Below are 17,576 nucleotides of genomic sequence, written 5' to 3'. Positions count from 1 at the left end.
AATTGTAAAATGAAAGCAAATATTACAGGAGTCATTTTTAAATACCAATCAAAAAGAAGGAAATAAAAATAAATCTTTTACCAATTAAAAATAAATATAACAAACCAACTAATACAATGAAACTAAAATGTTTAATATTGTTTCATTAGTGAAAATTTTAAAAATCGTAAATTAAATTAAATTCAAAAATGTATATTTTTTTCTTCTTTTTAATGTGTAGAAGTATGTTGATATAAAAACAATTGCAAAATAAAACTAGATTCACAACTATTTGTATTCAATGAAAAATTAACTTTGTAAAAAATAGAATTGTCAAATAAAAACAAATTTTAAATATTTTATTAATGACACATATCGCTTAAAAATCAAATAGTAATTCAAAACAATTTAGATTTTTTTTATTTTGTAATATTTATTTTAAAAAATATTTATGAACTTTAATTTAGACAATTTGTAAAATTATATACGAATAGAATTGTGAAATAAAACACATTTTAGGTAAGTATAAATAAAACAAAAGCAAAATTGTAAAAAACAAACTTTTTTTCATGTAAATATCTTTTTTTTTAATAAAAAAAAAAATCCAAATGTTCTCAGTTTCAACCCTCAAATTATAAATTAACAATTCTTAAATAATACGAAAATTGTAGTAATGTAGCGTAAACAAATTGGTGCACTACTGACCTTGAGCTGATCCAGGACCAGGTGAGTGATGTCGGCCTGCCAGTCGCCGCCTAGCATGTGGACTACCTCACCTCCCGGGTCGGAGGGCTCTGCCACAAAGTGGGTGAGGACTCTCACCAGGGCGTACTGGTACTGGAGGACAACGGACATGTCTGATCTTAATTTCGTCTTCCACCTAATATCATGAAACACAAAGAAAGTGGACAACCTGCAGGGTGCATCCTTTGCCCTTCCTCTCGTCGTCTTCGTCATCTTCGCTGTCTCGGGTCGGCCTGATGATAGACACGAGAGAAAAAGTCATTACTGATATTGCATCGAATGTTTGGCTTTTTCTTGAGTTTTTTTGTGCGACACTTAAATAGCAAAACAATTTGTTGTTAAAGTTAAGGCTCAGTGGTCAATTGTTTTCACATTTTTTAGTATGATGATTTTTAAAATGCAAAAAAATATGATATTTGTTTTCTAAAATCCATTATTTATTCTCATGATAGATATAAAAGAGATGTATTTTTTTTTACCACAAAAAAAATAATGTATTCATGAAGAACATTTTTTATTATTTTCCATGGAAAGTTATTTTTTTCAAACACTTATGCTAAAATAATTTGTCATTATTTATGGATGAGTGTTTAATTAAACTTTTCTCACAAACATCATTTATTCTCATGAAAAGATCACAATCTTAAATTAAGAATTATGTATAAGGCGGCGACAGGTTAGAGCGTCTGCCTCACAGTTCTGAGGACCGGGGTTCAATCCCTGGCCCCGCCTGTGTGGAGTTTGCATGTTCTCCCCGTGCCTGCGTGGGTTTTCTCCGGGCACTCCGGTTTCCTTCCACATCCCAAAAACATGCATGGTAGGTTGATTGACAACTCTAAATTGCCCGTAGGTGTGAATATGAGTGCGAATGGTTGTTTGTTTGTATGTGCCCTGCGATTGGCTGGCAACCAGTTCAGGGTGTACCCCGCCTCCTGCCTGATGATAGCTGGGATAGGCTCCAGCACTCCCGCGACCCTTGTGAGGATAAGCGGCTCAGAAAATGGACGGATGAAATATGTATCTATATCTATTTTTTGACAAGTCGATTTTTCATGAATTTTGTTTTATGAAAAAGATTTTTATGAAAAAATGTTTCATTCAAGCGTAATTAAACCTGAGATTTATTTTTTTTGCAAAAAAAAATAAATTTTATTTTGTGAACAAATATTAACGAAAGATTATTCCAAAATATATTTTCTTCACGAAAAAGTCATCTTTCTTTCATAAAAAAAGACATTGTCCCAAAAAACAAGAAAACGGTTTCCAAATGGAACTTTTATTGTGTTCAAATATTGAGGATGGAGTACATCACCTCCTGTTGTTGGCATTGGCGGCGGTGTTGGGGGCGATGGGCACGCGCCAGCCCTTGACCTGGCTGAGCTCGGTGTCAGACACATGGATCTGCAGAGGCAGCTTAGGCACCCAAACGGTGAGCGGCAGGCTCGCCGTCAGGTGCATGTAGGCGAAGGCCACCGTCACCCTGTGACGCCCGCGCATCTCCTTGCCATTCACCAGAACCTCATCGCAGTTCGAAGACACCTGAGAGAGGAAAAAAACAAGGCCACTGAAGCGCAGCAGGACTCGAAGGCATCATTCAAGATAAGCCATATGAATATAAAATACTCAATATGAGATAGAGTTTCACAGATTATAAAAAAATATGATTGGATAATTAAGAAAATAAGAGGATTTTTGTGTGTGAGTAATAGAGCTTGAACAATGTTTTACAAATCTGCTAAAAAAAAAAAGAATGATTAACCTAAAACAAATAGTGCAGCAATGATGACACCAGAAAAATATTACCAAAAATGAATTGTAATATAGTAAACAAAATATGCTATAATTAAAATAAACTACCAAGAATACCATATCATAAAATAAAATGAAGACTATTAAATGCAGTAAAACAAAAAAATTATACACAGTATTGTATTAAAAACTATAATGTAATACCAAGCAATGTGTTATGAAATGCTAAAATAAAAATATACTAAAACTAAATATTAATAAACAAAAATCATGACAGTGACAAACACTGTGGAGGATGGAGTACATCACCTCAAACACAAAATATATGTTATAAGAAAATACAGTACAAATGATGATAAACAAAATTACTTTTAGCTGTACTTTTATAGTAAACAGGTTGAGAGTGACTTTTGCTGAGTCAGCACCAAAAATGTGAAAAGAAATAAACTTAAAAACATCCATCCAATAGTATTTTTTTTAAACCACACACATGTGCACACAGACACACACACACATACTGAGTGAACAAGTGTATTGTTTGTCTGTGTGTGTGTTGCTGAGTGTGAGCTTTGAGGACACTGAAGAATGGATTTAATCTGGGTTGCTTTGGCACATCAACCACGACGGGCAAAGCGAGACGAGAGGAATTGAGAGGCAAAAAGCGGCGGCCTCAGCACTTGAACAAGTGTGCAGTGGAAGAAGGGGGGGGGAAAAAACAAGCGCCACAAAAGCAATCGTAGGAAACCTTGCCACAACGTTTTTGAACGCTTCAAAACAACAGTTGTTTGCTTCGTTGTCATTTCTCAAATAAGAGCAACTCACTTTCAGTGAGTTGAAATAGAAATGCCCAATCACGCGTGGGGGTCTATACAATTAGCGGTATATGCTAATTAAGCAGCTAATTATACACATTATAAATTAGGGCTATAGATGCTCACTGGATGGGCGGGCCACTTGATTAGGTACACCTACACTGTATCATATACATGAGCCAAGGACAAGAGATTCTGAATACAAAATGTTTTGAGTACATACAATACATCCTGAGTCCAAAGACTACTGAATACATACATGTGGGTGTAATAAAGGGGTGCACACTAAAATTAAAAAAATTAAGCACACTATAGTGTGTACCTAATGAAATGTCCAGCAACTGCATAATGTCAATAATGAATAATAATAAATATTATATATTTTTTAATTATTTTTTCAAAGATGTGAAATCAACAAATATTAATATCCATCCATCCATTTTCTAAACCGCTTAGATTTAAAAAAAAATGTTTTATATTAATAAAAGAAAACCAATTTGTTGGATTATTTCAATAATAATAATAGGAATAATAATCCATTTTCTGTACTACTTATCCTCACAATGGTCGCGGGTGTGCTGGACCCTATCCCAGCTATCTTGGGCGAGAGGCGGGTTACAGTATCTATCTGTAGAGGGATATATAATAATAATAATAATTATTATTATTATTATTATTGGAGTGGAGTTTGCATGTTCTCCCTGTGCCTGCGTGGGTTTACTCCGGGCACTCCGGTTTCCGCCCACATCCCAAAAACATGCTAGGTAGGTTAATTGAAGATTCTAAATTCCCTGTAGGTGTGAATGTGAGTGTGAATGGTTGTTTGTTTCTATGTGCCCTGCGATTGGCTGGCGACCAGTTCAGGGTGTACCCCGCCTCTCGCCCAAAGATAGCTGGGATAGGTTCCAGCCCGCCCGTGACCCTTGTGAGGATAAACTGTACAGAAAATGGATGGAAGGATAATAATAATAGTATTACAATTAAAAAGATCCAGTAGAAATAAAATCCATCCATCCATCCATTTTCTGAACCGCTTCTCCTCACTAGGGTCGCGGGCGTGCTGGAGCCTATCCCAGCTGTCATCGGGCAGGAGGCGGGGTACACCCTGAACTGGTTGCCAGCCAATCGCAGGGCACGTCGAAACAAACAACCATTCGCACTCACAGTCATGCCTACGGGCAATTTAGAGTCTCCAATGAATGCATGTTTTTGGGATGTGGGAGGAAACCGGAGTGCCCGGAGAAAACCCACGCAGGCACGGGGAGAACATGCAAACTCCACACAGGCGGGGCCGGGGATTGAACCCCGGTCCTCAGAACTGTGAGGCAGATGCTCTAACCAGTCGGGCACCCTGCCAGAAATAAAAATACGATACAAAAAAGAAAAACTCCATCCATCCATTTTCTGTAGCGCTTATACTCACTAGGGTCATATATTTATTTATGGGCGGCATGGTGGGCAATTTAAACTCATGAAAAATAAAATTGCATATATATTTTTATATTTTTGTAGTGAAATAATAATTAATAAGAATAATAAAATAATTTAAATTCTGGATATTTTTAAAAATGTTATAAATTAAAAAAATGTAAAGTAAAACCCAATTTTATCTTATATTAAAGCAATAAAACTTATTGAAAGTACAATTGCAGCAGAAAGCAACATTTAAAACAAATTGTTATTCAATAATAAATAATACAAGTTTACAAATTATATTAATTGATTTTATTTTTTTAAGTTGATTAAAAATAAATAAGAATAAAATTGTCAACTTAATGTCAATATATTTTTTCAAAATTACATAAAAATATATGATTTTGTAAAATTTAATTAATACGTCATTAAAAATAAAATGGTAAAACAAAGTATAAAAATAAACATATATTAAAATAAAAAAACAGTTTAGAATGTAAAATAAAACCAATAATTATTCAGACAACCCGTGTTTCTCAGTTAGTTTTCATGCTAAACTGTTAAGTTTTCAATATACAGTGGTGCCATGACTTATGAATTCGTCCCGTGACCACGCTTGTCAGTCAAAACACTCAAATCTTCTTTCCTGTTGTGAAATGATTGGAAATGTCATTAATATATTCCATCCTGCCCCCCTCCCAAAAAAATGTTTGTAATGTATTTATTTCATTTAAGAAATATAGCACTCCATAATGATGTAATTTATGACAACAGTAGTACTCGTGCTACTAACATAAAAAGAATGTAAAGAATGAAACCATTCTTGGCACATTTTTTGCTTCAAATCAATGGACATTGCGCTGCTCCTTTTGTTGTGCGCGCCTTGGCCACCTGGGGGCACTATAATACATTGAGATTATTAGTCCTTTTTCACAGAGAATAAAGAAAACATGCCTGTGAGTATTGCTATATAATCTGTCTACAAGTGTTGCTTCAATGTTTGTGCTCAAAGGGTTATACGACTGCAACATTGATGCTAGTTTCATTAGCCCATCTATGGCGTTTTGCATTGTGCTCTAGCATTAAGATAGCAGACTTTCCCAAGACAAATCTACTCGATTGTGGTAAATACAGAAAGGGTAATTGTCTTTGTTTTGTTTAGTTTGACAGTAAACTTCGACTGGGAGTTTGATTCAAAACATGTTGACTATAAAAAACTGCGTCCCGTTTCGCCTCAATAAGGGCGGGCTGCGCACTTTGTAAAAAAACTCCACATTTCTTTGACATTCTTCATCCCCCATGAGGCCACACATCCGTCTGCATTTGCACTCATCCATCTCGCTCGCTCGCACGCGCTCGCTCGCTTTACATCTCGCCACATTTGCCGTTGCAGCCCGCTTGCGGGGAAGGCCATCCATCAGACTTTGGGGAGGCTCTCATCCAATCAGGGAGCACCGTTGCTCCGTGGGGGCGGGGCCTGAGGGTGCAGGATAACTAGCCCGCTGATGGGATTACGCCTCCCACCTGTCCGTCACTTGAGAAGGGCCACGCCGATGCCAATCGCCTCTGAGCCACGGTGGCGTATTGAAAAAAGAAGAAGATATGTATCCCACTTCTGACAATAAATAGCTTTACCTTTGAGGCAGACACTATGAAAATGGTTGTGAGTCCCACTTCTCACACCAAATACTTTTCTGATTAATGCTTAAAATAAGATTTTCCCAGAGCAAGACCAAAATGACTTTTCAAAAGGTGTGTGTCCATGCCACTCTTCGCCCCTCTTTTTTTTAAAGGGAAAAATAGGAGTACAGCTTGATTCCTATTTCTGACACCAAAAACCTTTCCCTTTCGGACAATGCATGACTTATCCTCGAACAATGCACATGTCACATTAAAACACCTGTGTGTGGGTTCCAATTCTCACTTCTGACACCAAATACAACCCCAATTCCAATGAAGTTGGGACGTTGTGCTAAACATAAATAAAACAGAATAAAATGATTTGCAAATCATGTTCAACCTATATTTAATTGAATACACTACAAAGACCAGATATTTAATGTTCAAACTGATAAACTTGATTGTTTTTAGCAAATAATCATTAACTTAGAATTTTATGGCTGCAACAGGTTCCAAAAAAGCTGGGACAGGGTCATGTTTACCACTGTGTTACATTTCCTTTTCTTTTAACAACATTCAATAAACGTTTGGGAACTGAGGACACTAATTGTTGAAGCTTAGTAGGTGGAATTATTTCCCATTCTTGCTTGATGTACAGCTTCAGCTGTTCAACAGTCCGGGGTCTCCGTTGTCGTATTTTACGCTTCATAATGCGCCACACATTTTCAATGGGAGACAGGTCTTGACTGCAGGCAGGCCGGTCTAGCACCCGCACTCTTTTACTACGAAGCCATGCTGTTGTAACACGTGCACAATGTGGTTTCGCATTGTCTTGCTGAAATAAGCAGGGGCGTCCATGAAAAAGACGTTGCTGGGATGGCAGCATATGTTTCTCCAAAACCTGTATGTACCTTTCAGCATTAATGGTGCCTTCACAGATGTGTAAGTTACCCATTCCATTTGCACAAACACAGCCCCATACCATCACAGATGCTGGCTTTTGAACGTTGCGTCCATAACAGTCCGGATGGTTATTTTCCTCTTTGGCCCAGAGGACACGACGTCCACAATTTCCAAAAACCATTTGAAATGTGGACTCGTCGGCCCACAGAGCACTTTGCCACTTTGCATCAGTCCATCTTAGATGAGCTCGAGCCCAGAAAAGCCGGCAGAGTTTCTGGGTGTTGTTGCATAGTAGAGTTTCAAGTTGCACTTACGGATGTAGTGCCGAACTGTATTTACTGACTTTGGTTTTCTGAAGTGTTCCTGAGCCCATGTGGTGATATCCTTTACACATTGATGTCGGTTTTTGATGCAGTGCCGCCTGAGGGATCGAAGGTCACGGGCATTCAATGTTGGTTTTCAGCCTTGCCGCTTACATGCAGTGATTTCTCCAGATTCTCTCAACCTTTTGATGATATTATGGACCGTAGATGATGAAATCCCTAAATTCCTTGCAACTGTACATTGAGGAACATTGTCCTTAAACTGTTGGACTATTTTCCCACACACTTGTTCACAAAGAGGTGAACCTCACCACATCTTTATTTGTGAATGACTGAGCAATTCAGGGAAGCTCCTTTTATACCCAATCATAGCACCCCCCTGTTCCCAATCAGCCTGTTCCTAAACTTTCTCAGTCTTTTTTGCCACCTGTCCCAGCTTTTTTGGAACGTGTTGCAGCCATAAAATTCTAAGTTCATGGTTATTTGCTCAAAACAATAAAGTTTATCAGTTTGAACATTAAATATCTTGTCTTTGTAGTGTATTCAATTAAATATAGGTTGAACATGATTTACAAATTATTGTATTCTGTTTTATTTATGTTTAACACAACATCCCAACTTCATTGGAATTGGGGTTGTACATTCATTGTAAATGCTTAAAATCAACCTTTTTAAGGAACAATGAGAAAAAAAGTTATTTGTCCCACGTCTGACAACAAGTATCTTTGCTGTTAATGCCTAAAATTTACTTAATTTCAGAACGAGAAACAAAAAGTTTTCTGTGTCATTTTGTTGTAAAAAGGGTGTAGTGGGTTTGGGTCCCACGTCTGACAACAAATACGTTTGCTATTTATGCTTAAATTCAACTTTTTCTTTACATAAACATGGAATATAGTTTTTCTACGTCTGTCACGTTTAAAAAGAAAAACTGTGTAAGGGTTGTGTCCCACTTCTGGAACCAAATGCATTTACCTCAAATGTTTACATGGACATTTTTTTTTTTTTGTCCAGAATAACGACCAGGGAAAACATGATTTTTCAGTGTGTTTTGCATTAAAAAATAGGTTTCATTCCCCTTTCTGACACCAAATGCCTATCTTTGGGGCTACCACCGTGAATGCTTAAAGGTATCCTTTTTTTTATTTTAAATAAAACAAGTCTTAATTTAATCTGAGTTAAAAAAAACAAATACTCAGATTGAATTCATGAAAAATACAAAATAGATTGAGATATGGAAAATAAATGCGTAAAAAACTAAATAAAAGTTAACAGTTAAAGATTGACAGATTTAAAAAATATTTTTATGTATATGCTGTAACTTCAAACATTGTATTTCTTTGATTCCAGAGGAACAGGAACAAGAAAAATACATTTTAACATGTGAGTGACATTAAAAAATAAAACTGGGCGTGAGGTTTAAATACCATTTATGACACCAGCTAGTTAAGGTGAACATTTTTTAAGTGAAAGTTGTGTCGCCTTGAAGTGGACTTGAATTTCCAAGTGTGGTGTAGTTGGTTGGGGATTCCACTGCTGCACTGTTGCATGCTGGGGAAAAAAATCACTTTCAACTCTCCCTTCCCTTCTCTCCTTTTTCTATTGTGTTGAAGTCTACAAAAATACAATCAACTTCTTCGAATTAACTTCAAACACTTTCTCTTTTTTGGTTCTTTGTCAGGCCGTCTAGTGGACTGAAATAAAAGGTGTGTGTGTGTGTGTGCGTGTGCGAATTAGCATCCTTATTAGCATAGGGATATAAGTCAACGGTGGCCCCAATATGTCTGCTTGCATGGCCTCAGAGTGTGTGTGCGTGTTAAGTTTTAACTTTACACATGTGGCGTGTGTGTGTGTGTTGAATTGTCACGCGGAGTTATTTAAATGAGTCAAAGAGATCAAAGAATACGGAATAGTATTTGGAGTTAAAGCGAGTCAAAGCTGACTTTATAGTCGTGCAAGTTGAAAAAGTTTTAGCGCATTTGCGGGGCCACTGACTTTGTGGAGTAACACTTCCTTCCCTTACAGAAAAAAAAATCATATTTGGGTCTCTAAATAAAATTCTAAAATAAATGATATCCCCTGTGGATAGCAGGGGGTCCATTGGATCTTGAAAGTATGATATACGAATTTATCATGAAATTGTGAATCATCCATTTTCTGAGCCGCTTCTCCTCACTTGGGTTGCTGGCGTCCTGGAGCCTATCCCAGCTATCATCGGGCAGGAGGCGGGGTACACCCTGAACTGGTCGCCAGCCAATCGCAGGGCAGATACCAACAAACAACCATTCGCACTCACAGTCGCAATTTAGTCTCCAATTCATGCATGTTTTTGGGATGTGGGAGGAAACCGGAGTGCCCGGAGAAAATCCACGCAGGCACGGGGAGAACATGCAAACTCCACACAGGCGGGGACGGGGATTGAATGCCGGTCCACAGAACTGTGAGGCAGACGCTCTAACCAGTCGGTCTCCGTGCCGCCTCAAAACAATTTTTGATTGAATTTATTTTTGATTGAATTACAAGCAAATAATATTTCAAAAAACAATGACAAATTCTATTTTAAAATATAAATATACTTAATAATAATAATAATAATACAAATAATAATACAAACAATAATAATAATAATAATAATAATAAAGTCAGACGAATGTGTGGCATGTGCATCTATGAAGGTGTAACTATTTATTATTTGTGTGGCCTTGGCGGAGGTCTGGCTCTGCTCAAAGATATAAGGCTAGTGCGCCCTCCCTTCTTCATCCTCTCGCCATGAGCTGCTATTAATATGTGAAGGTGCGAGCAACCCCGCTTCCCACGGCCCCTTCTCTCCAGGGGGGTTCACCCGGGTGGTCCGTGGCGCCACTTGATGTTGACATCCACTTACCGCTCTCTCCGTGGCCGTTCCGTGTCAAGTGTCAAATGTGAACGAGTTAACATTGTACTACTGGCGCAACCGGCAAATCAAGTCCACTGTCGCAGCTCGTTACGTCCACAACGCTTAAAGTGGGAAACCTTTATCCCCACCTGCCCACCTCTGCCGAAACCCACCCCCACCCCCCCAATATATGATGCCCCCCCCCCCGAGAATTAATATATCAAAACAAATATTCTATTTTGCTCATGACTATAAAGCACTTCTAAGGGGCATCACCATTACGGCTTACTTATTTCATATATAATATACGATGAAGATCAAATAAAATACAAGAAGATATCGGGTGCAGTAAATTCAAATAAAATAAAAAATGATATAAATTAAAATAAAATACAATTCAAAACAGAGTGCAGAAGATACAGTAGATCAAATAACTGGGTGAAGTAAAATAAAAAATGTATTACATCAAAATAATGTAAAAGAAAGTGAAATAAAGTAAAATAAAAATGAAAGAAAATCTAATTAAATGAAAACAAATAAATGCAGTACATCCATTCTCAAGACCACTTATACTGTTCAGGGTCGCGGGGCACTGGAGCCTATCCCAGCTGACTTCGGCGAAAGGCGGACTACAACCTGAACTGGTCACCAGTCAGTCGCAGGGAACACATAGATACGGACAACAATTCGCACTGACATTCACACTGTCATTCAGTGGAAACTGAACCCACGCTGCCTGCGCCAAAGTCCGGTGAGTGTACCATTACACCATCAGTGACAATGCAGGACAAAAAAAAAAAATCTAAAAATAAATAGGATAAATGATTAAAAATGAAAGTAAAAAAAAAAGTACATGTCAAAATGTAAAATAAATAAATAACAGGACTCAATAGATAATATACAGGGTGAAGTAAAAATTAAATAAATACAATTTTAAAATAGATGAAATAAAATACTCTGTGAAGAAGATGTATTATAATTAATTTCAATGTTAAAGTTGATGGAAGAAGTAAAAAATATAAAATGGGGTGCAGTAATAAAATAAAATACTGAGTGAAAAAATAATAAATTAAAGAAAAAATTACCATGGTCTTGCATTGCTTCCACTCTGGTAATATTGTAAGAGGTAATTAGATAAAGTAGCTTGATGGGAAGATAGTTAAGTTTCTAACTTCCATGCCGTATGTGTGGTCTTTAGTGTTTATGACTACTGCTGGCTGTGTATTTTAGTATGCTAATTAGCTGCTAATTAGTTATCGACCCGTGTGGCCATGTTTTATGGAGGCGTGACACGGGTCACACTCTGTGACCACGCCCTACTTCACACACGTGAGCACGCACACGCACGCACGCACGCACACACACACACACACACGTATTTACTTCTTTTGTTTTGTTTTTTTAAAGTCCTACTCAACAGCCAGTGTTGAGAAAACCCACCCCGTATCTGGGTGGGTTTTCTCCGGGCACTCCGGTTTCCTCCCACATCCCCAAAACATGCGTGGTAGCGTGCTTGAAGACTCTAAATTGCCCATAGGTGTGAATATGAGTGTGAATGGTTGTTTGTTTCTATGTGCCCTGCGATTGGCTAGCGACCGGTTCAGGGTGTACCCCGCCTCTCGCCCGAAGATAGCTGGGATAGGCTCCAGCGGGCTGCGGCCCTATTGAGGATACGCGGTGAAGAAAATGGATGGATGTATTTGGTATTTGTTAATCTTAAATTGTTTTTATTTCTTAAATTTTGATTATTATCTGTGGCCAACACTTTGTTTTCAGCTGTGATTGTATTCAAAGTGCTTCATAAACAAAGTTGAGATGAGTTGATTGACTGTTGACAATTGAGTGGGACGTGGTTTCAGCAAATTCAGCGAACATTCCCACAGCATTTGAGAGCGGAGAGAAGGACTTGTTTTTTGTGTGATTTTGAAGCCTCATTTTACATACTTGATTTGTTTTAATGATTTAAATGGGGGGGGGGGGGGGGGGGTTGTTAATTACACTCTTCTCTGTGGTGTGTCAAATTCAGAAGACATGTTCTATGTACCTCTACTGTAACACATTTTCATTCCTCTGTGAAAACTGCGTGCGTGTACACTAAAGTGCGGGACGATTGCGAGTGAAACTTTTGGTTCACGGTGACAGTCGGCGGCCAGTCTGACATTGTGTCCGTCCGCTCGGCGGGCTTAAAAGTGACGTTTGATGTGCATTTTAAAAAGCTGTCAGTGTGCGAGCATGCACAGTGAGGAGTTACGAGTTCATTGCGCTGCTTTGTGCGGCGGGGAGTCAAAACAAAGTCAAAATGTTCAATAGGGTAGCGGACTGGAAAAGTCACACGGGAAGTTTTAGCAGGAGAGGAAGGTGGACCTAAGGGTGTACTCACCTTGCATAATAGATATAATCACAACAACTAGAAATACAGTGAACCTGTGGTATAGTATGGATTTTTAAGAGATCATTTTGAAGGGTTTTTCACAGTATACAGACATGTCCCAATTTAGGATTCAGTGTAGTACCACCTTGTGGCACAGCATGCCAGACAGTACTGAGCTCTCACATGGTCTGTTTTATGTGCTGCTGCTCTGTGTGTCAAAGTGGCAGTTGTTCGAAGGTTTACAATTACCGTGGACAAAAATAAAAGATATATAAATAATAAAATAAATATATGGTTGCTATGTCACAGATTTTTATTTATCACAGAGGGGGGTTTCTGGAAAGTAACCCCCCGTGATAAACAAGGGACGAGAGTATATGTTAACATTAAGCTGTTGTTTAAATATACAGTGGTTAATTTTCTTTTGCTTGATATGTCAGTTTTGGGAGCAACGAATAAACAGCTTGAAACAAGCAAGCGTTGTCTCTCATTTGGAGAACTGTGCGAGCGAAAGTCTTTTCATCGAAGTTATGTACTATGACAGTCTCTTATTTCTTGAAAGCAAGAGAGTGACAACAGAATGCTTTAAAATGTGCCTCTTGATAGGTTTAAGTATCTATTGGTAATTTTAAATGTGCCCCCAGCCTCCCCAAAAATATGATGTTAAATGGTTTTCTCTTGGCATCATGATTTGCCAGTTATTGGCGTTTTTATTGGGCAGTAATTCCCAAATTGCGATACAAGTACCACTTGTCTTCCCATGGGCTCACCACCTGTGGGAGGGGCCATAGGGGTCGGGTGCAGTGCGAGCTGGCAGGGACCTTGGCGATCCGATCCCCGGCTACAAAAGCTGGCTCTAGGGACGTGGAATGTCACCTCTCTGGCAGGGAAGCAGCCCGAGCTGGTGTGTGAGGTCGAGAAGTTCCGACTAGATATAGTCGGACTCGCCTCCACACATAGCTTTGGCTCTAGTACCGGGCCTCTCAAGAGGGGCTAGAGGGCTGGGGACTCCATCGTTCTGCTGGGGGACTTCAATGCTCACGTGGGCAATGACAGTGAGACGTGGAAGGGGGTGAATGGGAGGAACGGCCCCCCCGATCAGAACCCGAGCGGTCTTCTGTTATTGGACTTCTGTGCTTTTTGGCCTGTGGGAGTCCTGAGGCAGCTGATGGGTACCGGCTGGCCAAGCGCAATGCAGCTTTGGTGGTCGCTGAAGCAAAAACTCGGGTATGGGAGGAGTTCGGTGAGGAGGAGACCCCGGGCACGAACCAGGACACGCGAGAGAGTCTACGTCTTTCGGCTGGCCTGGGAACGCCTCGGGATCCCCCCGGAAGAGCTGGATGAAGTGGCTGGGGAGAGGGAAGTCTGGGCGTCGCTGCTAAAGCTACTGCTCCCGCGACCCGACCTCGGATAAGCGGTAGAAAATGGATGGATGGATGCAGTACCACTTGTGGAACGTGGGATCCCTCTAGTGGTAAAACAATCACTGATAATCACTTATATACAAATACAATTCGGAACATTTAAAACGCAAGATACAATCTTGCAGCAATGCAAACAGTCTGTTCAAACTGTTATAAAAAAATCATGCGGAATGATGGGATTGTCATTATTTGTCGTGAACATAGAGAGGAAAAGGTCAAAGCCATACGGTGCAAAATTGCAAAACAAAAAGAAAAGGAGGAGAAACGAGCAAAGGGTTTATTCTGACTGGTTATTTTATGGTGGAAAGGGTGATTCCAACTCGTAAATTGTCAGTTAGCTGGAATGTAATGTTTATTAGCAGTCTTATGACCCCTTGTAACTTTTCTGATAACCTACCACAATAGCAAATTAAATTAAATATATTCAGCAAAAAACAAGAAAAAAGGGGAAGTCATTTGGGATTATGATGAGGCTTCCTTTTCACTTTCACTCCACTTTTTGGGAGGGGCGATATGCATATAAAGTGATTATTACTGTACCAGTCAGCAAAGGTGCACGCACACACACACACACACACACACACAGTGCCCTTGGAAAGTGTGTGTGTCTAGGTGTGTCTGTGTGTGTGTGTGTGTGTGTGTGTGTGTGAGACAGAGGCGTGTCAAAGCGGGCGAGTGCTTTACTAAATGTCGCGCAGATCAATTCTTAATCACCTTTGTGGCCATCCGTGTACAAACAGCTCTCTTAAAACACGCGCACACAAAACTTCATCCAATCGAATTACAGCACGAGTGACGACGTGATAGGAAGTACTAGTGATCAAGTAATTAGCAGAAGGACGCATAAATGTCATGTTTATTGTGTGTCGCTTTTTGTGGTTAAATGCACTATGCCATGTCAGCATACATTTTTACTACTACATAAGCTTGATGTACAAGTGTAAAAAAAGAACAACTTGTTAAGTTCGAAGACAATTTAAAATAATAAACCTAATATCTTTGTAAGCATCAAGGACATTTTTTTGAAAACGTACATATGTGTTTTGTAAACAGCAAAGACATTTTAGAGTCTTCAAAAGACAATTTAAAAAAGGCAATGTTCACACTGCAGGTCAATTCTCATTTTTCACATCCGGACCGTTGATCATGTCAATCCGGCCCGCCAAAGATTGGTACAGAATCCCCCAAATCATATCAAAATCATGACGACATTCATTTGACCTTGTCCTGTAATGCCGAGTGGTTCTACCAGGTTGTACTGTAAGGCCCAGTGGTTCCACCAGGTAACGCATGAGGTACAGTGATACATTGACTTGAATTTGGCTGTTCTGTTTTTACGCTGCTACTGCTCTGAACCCTTCTTCAACCATGAGTGGGTCAAAGAAAAGAAAAGTCGACACTGAGTGCCGAGTGTTTAATATAGAATGGACTACTAAATACTTTTTCACTGAAGTCCGGTCAAAGGCTGTACTGTATGTATACTTTGTTATGAAACCATTGAGGTTTTAGAGGAATATAACATCAGCCGTCACTTTTCTACCAAGCATGCTGATTATGCTAACAGGCAATCAACGCAGGAACTGATGGCTACGGCTCAGCGGTTAAACTCAAGCTTGCAGGCTCAGCAAAACACCTTTATCTGACAAACTGCCATCTGAAGACTCAGTCACACAAGACCCTAAAACAGCGCCACGGGAGCTGCAGATGGAATTGATTGATCTCCAATGTGATACTGTCTTGAAAGAGATGTTCAACTCTCAAACCGGATGAGTTTGATGCTTCATTAAGCGCAGACAAATTTCCAAAAATTCGGAAGATGGCATCGAGGATGCTGGTGGTGTTTTGGCTCTACATGTGTGTGTGAACAGACTTTTAGTGTGATGAACACCAACAAAACATCCTACACATCCCAGCTGAGTGATGAACACCTCAGATGTGTTCTGAGAATTGCCACAACAAAACTAACACCAGACTTTGATGCGCTGGCAAAAAAAAAAAAAAAGGCGATCAACAAAACAACACTGTTCCCATTAAAATTCAATCTAAGTATTAACACTACTACTTATTATTATTTTTGATATGTAAGCATCTGGTCTTGCTTGGTCCGCCTGTCAAAATTTAAAAGTCAATGTGGCCCCTGAGCCAGAAAGTTTGCCCACCCCTGGACTAAACAGATGTGACAATCAGAATCAGAATCATCTTTATTTGCCAAGTATGTTCCATAAACACACAAGGAATTTGTCTCCGGTAATTGGAACCGCTCTAGTACGACAACAGACAGTCAATTGACAGAGAACACTTTTGAGACATAAAGACATTGAGATAAACAGTCACTGAGCAATAAAGGGTTGGTAGTTATCTGGTAATGCTGGTACATTTGATTTTCTTTGACAATTGTGCAAAAAGATGCAGAGTCCTCTAGCACTTAGAGCAGTTCGAGTGACTAATATTACAATAGTCCGGTGCAATGACCATTGTGCAAAGGGCGCCGAGACTTCAAGCGAGTCGTACGATAGTCTGAGGCAATTTTGATTGAGTAAATGTTGCAGATACTCCTCAGTCAGTGTGCAAATGGAGAAGACGCTACTCTGGCATGAGTGGCCAGTATTGGTCAGCAACAGATATGCAAATAGTGCAGCGTGGTGAGAATACTACAGTGAGTGCACGAGTAATATATCATTGGCCCAACAGAAATGTGACAACAAACTCAAAACAAAAAGACGCAAAATTGCCAGGATGTTGCAATGGAATTGTAGGTTAGGTGTTTAAGAAGTTGATTGCAAGAGGGAAGAAGCTGTTGGAATGTCTGCTAGAGCTGGGGACCGGGATGTGGAAGGTCCGAGAGGATTTTGCACGCTCTTGTCTTAGTTCTGGCAGCGTGCAAGTCCTCAAGGGTGGGTAGGGGGGTACGACAATCCTTCCAGCAGTTTTGATTGTCCGTTGCAGTCAGAGTTTGTCCTTTTTTGTAGCAGCACCAAACCAGACTGTGATGAAAGAACACAGGACTGATTTGTTGACCGCTGTGTAGAACTGCCTCAGCAGCTCCCGTGGCAGGCCGTGCTTTCTCAGAAGCCACAGGAAGTACATCCTCTGCTGGGCCTTTTTGAGGACGGAGTTGATGTTGATCACCCACTTCAGGTCCTGAGAGACTGTAATTCCCAGGAACTTGAAGGTCTCGACGGTTGACACAAGGCAGCTGGACAGCGTGAGGGGCAGCTGTGGCCAAGGATGCCTCCTGAAGTCCACTATCATCTCTACAGTCTTGAGCGTGTTCAGCTCCAGGTTGTGTCAACCACACCACAGCTCCAGCCGCTCCACTTACTGTCTATATGCAGACTCATCACCGTCCTTAATGAGGCTGATGGC

At 39.7% G+C, this 17,576-nt stretch overlaps 1 protein-coding gene across 1 annotated transcript in view; it reads right to left on the bottom strand.

Annotated features, from left to right (window-relative positions):
• si:dkey-215k6.1 (transmembrane protein 132B) overlaps positions 1 to 17,576 on the bottom strand; it is a 229,339-nt gene that overhangs the window by 12,189 nt on the left and 199,574 nt on the right. The window contains exons 7-9 of the mRNA XM_061766865.1: positions 2,036 to 2,262; positions 893 to 956; positions 685 to 816 (exon numbers count right to left, since the gene is read on the bottom strand). Coding sequence (XP_061622849.1) covers positions 685 to 816; positions 893 to 956; positions 2,036 to 2,262 — 423 coding nt within the window. The remainder of the gene's footprint in view (positions 1 to 684; positions 817 to 892; positions 957 to 2,035; positions 2,263 to 17,576) is intronic.

This window comes from Phyllopteryx taeniolatus, chromosome 3, assembly GCF_024500385.1.
Source record: "Phyllopteryx taeniolatus isolate TA_2022b chromosome 3, UOR_Ptae_1.2, whole genome shotgun sequence".
Lineage (NCBI taxonomy): Eukaryota > Metazoa > Chordata > Actinopteri > Syngnathiformes > Syngnathidae > Phyllopteryx > Phyllopteryx taeniolatus.
Note: the sequence above shows the minus strand (reverse complement) of the source record. Positions and strands in the feature narration are given on the sequence as shown.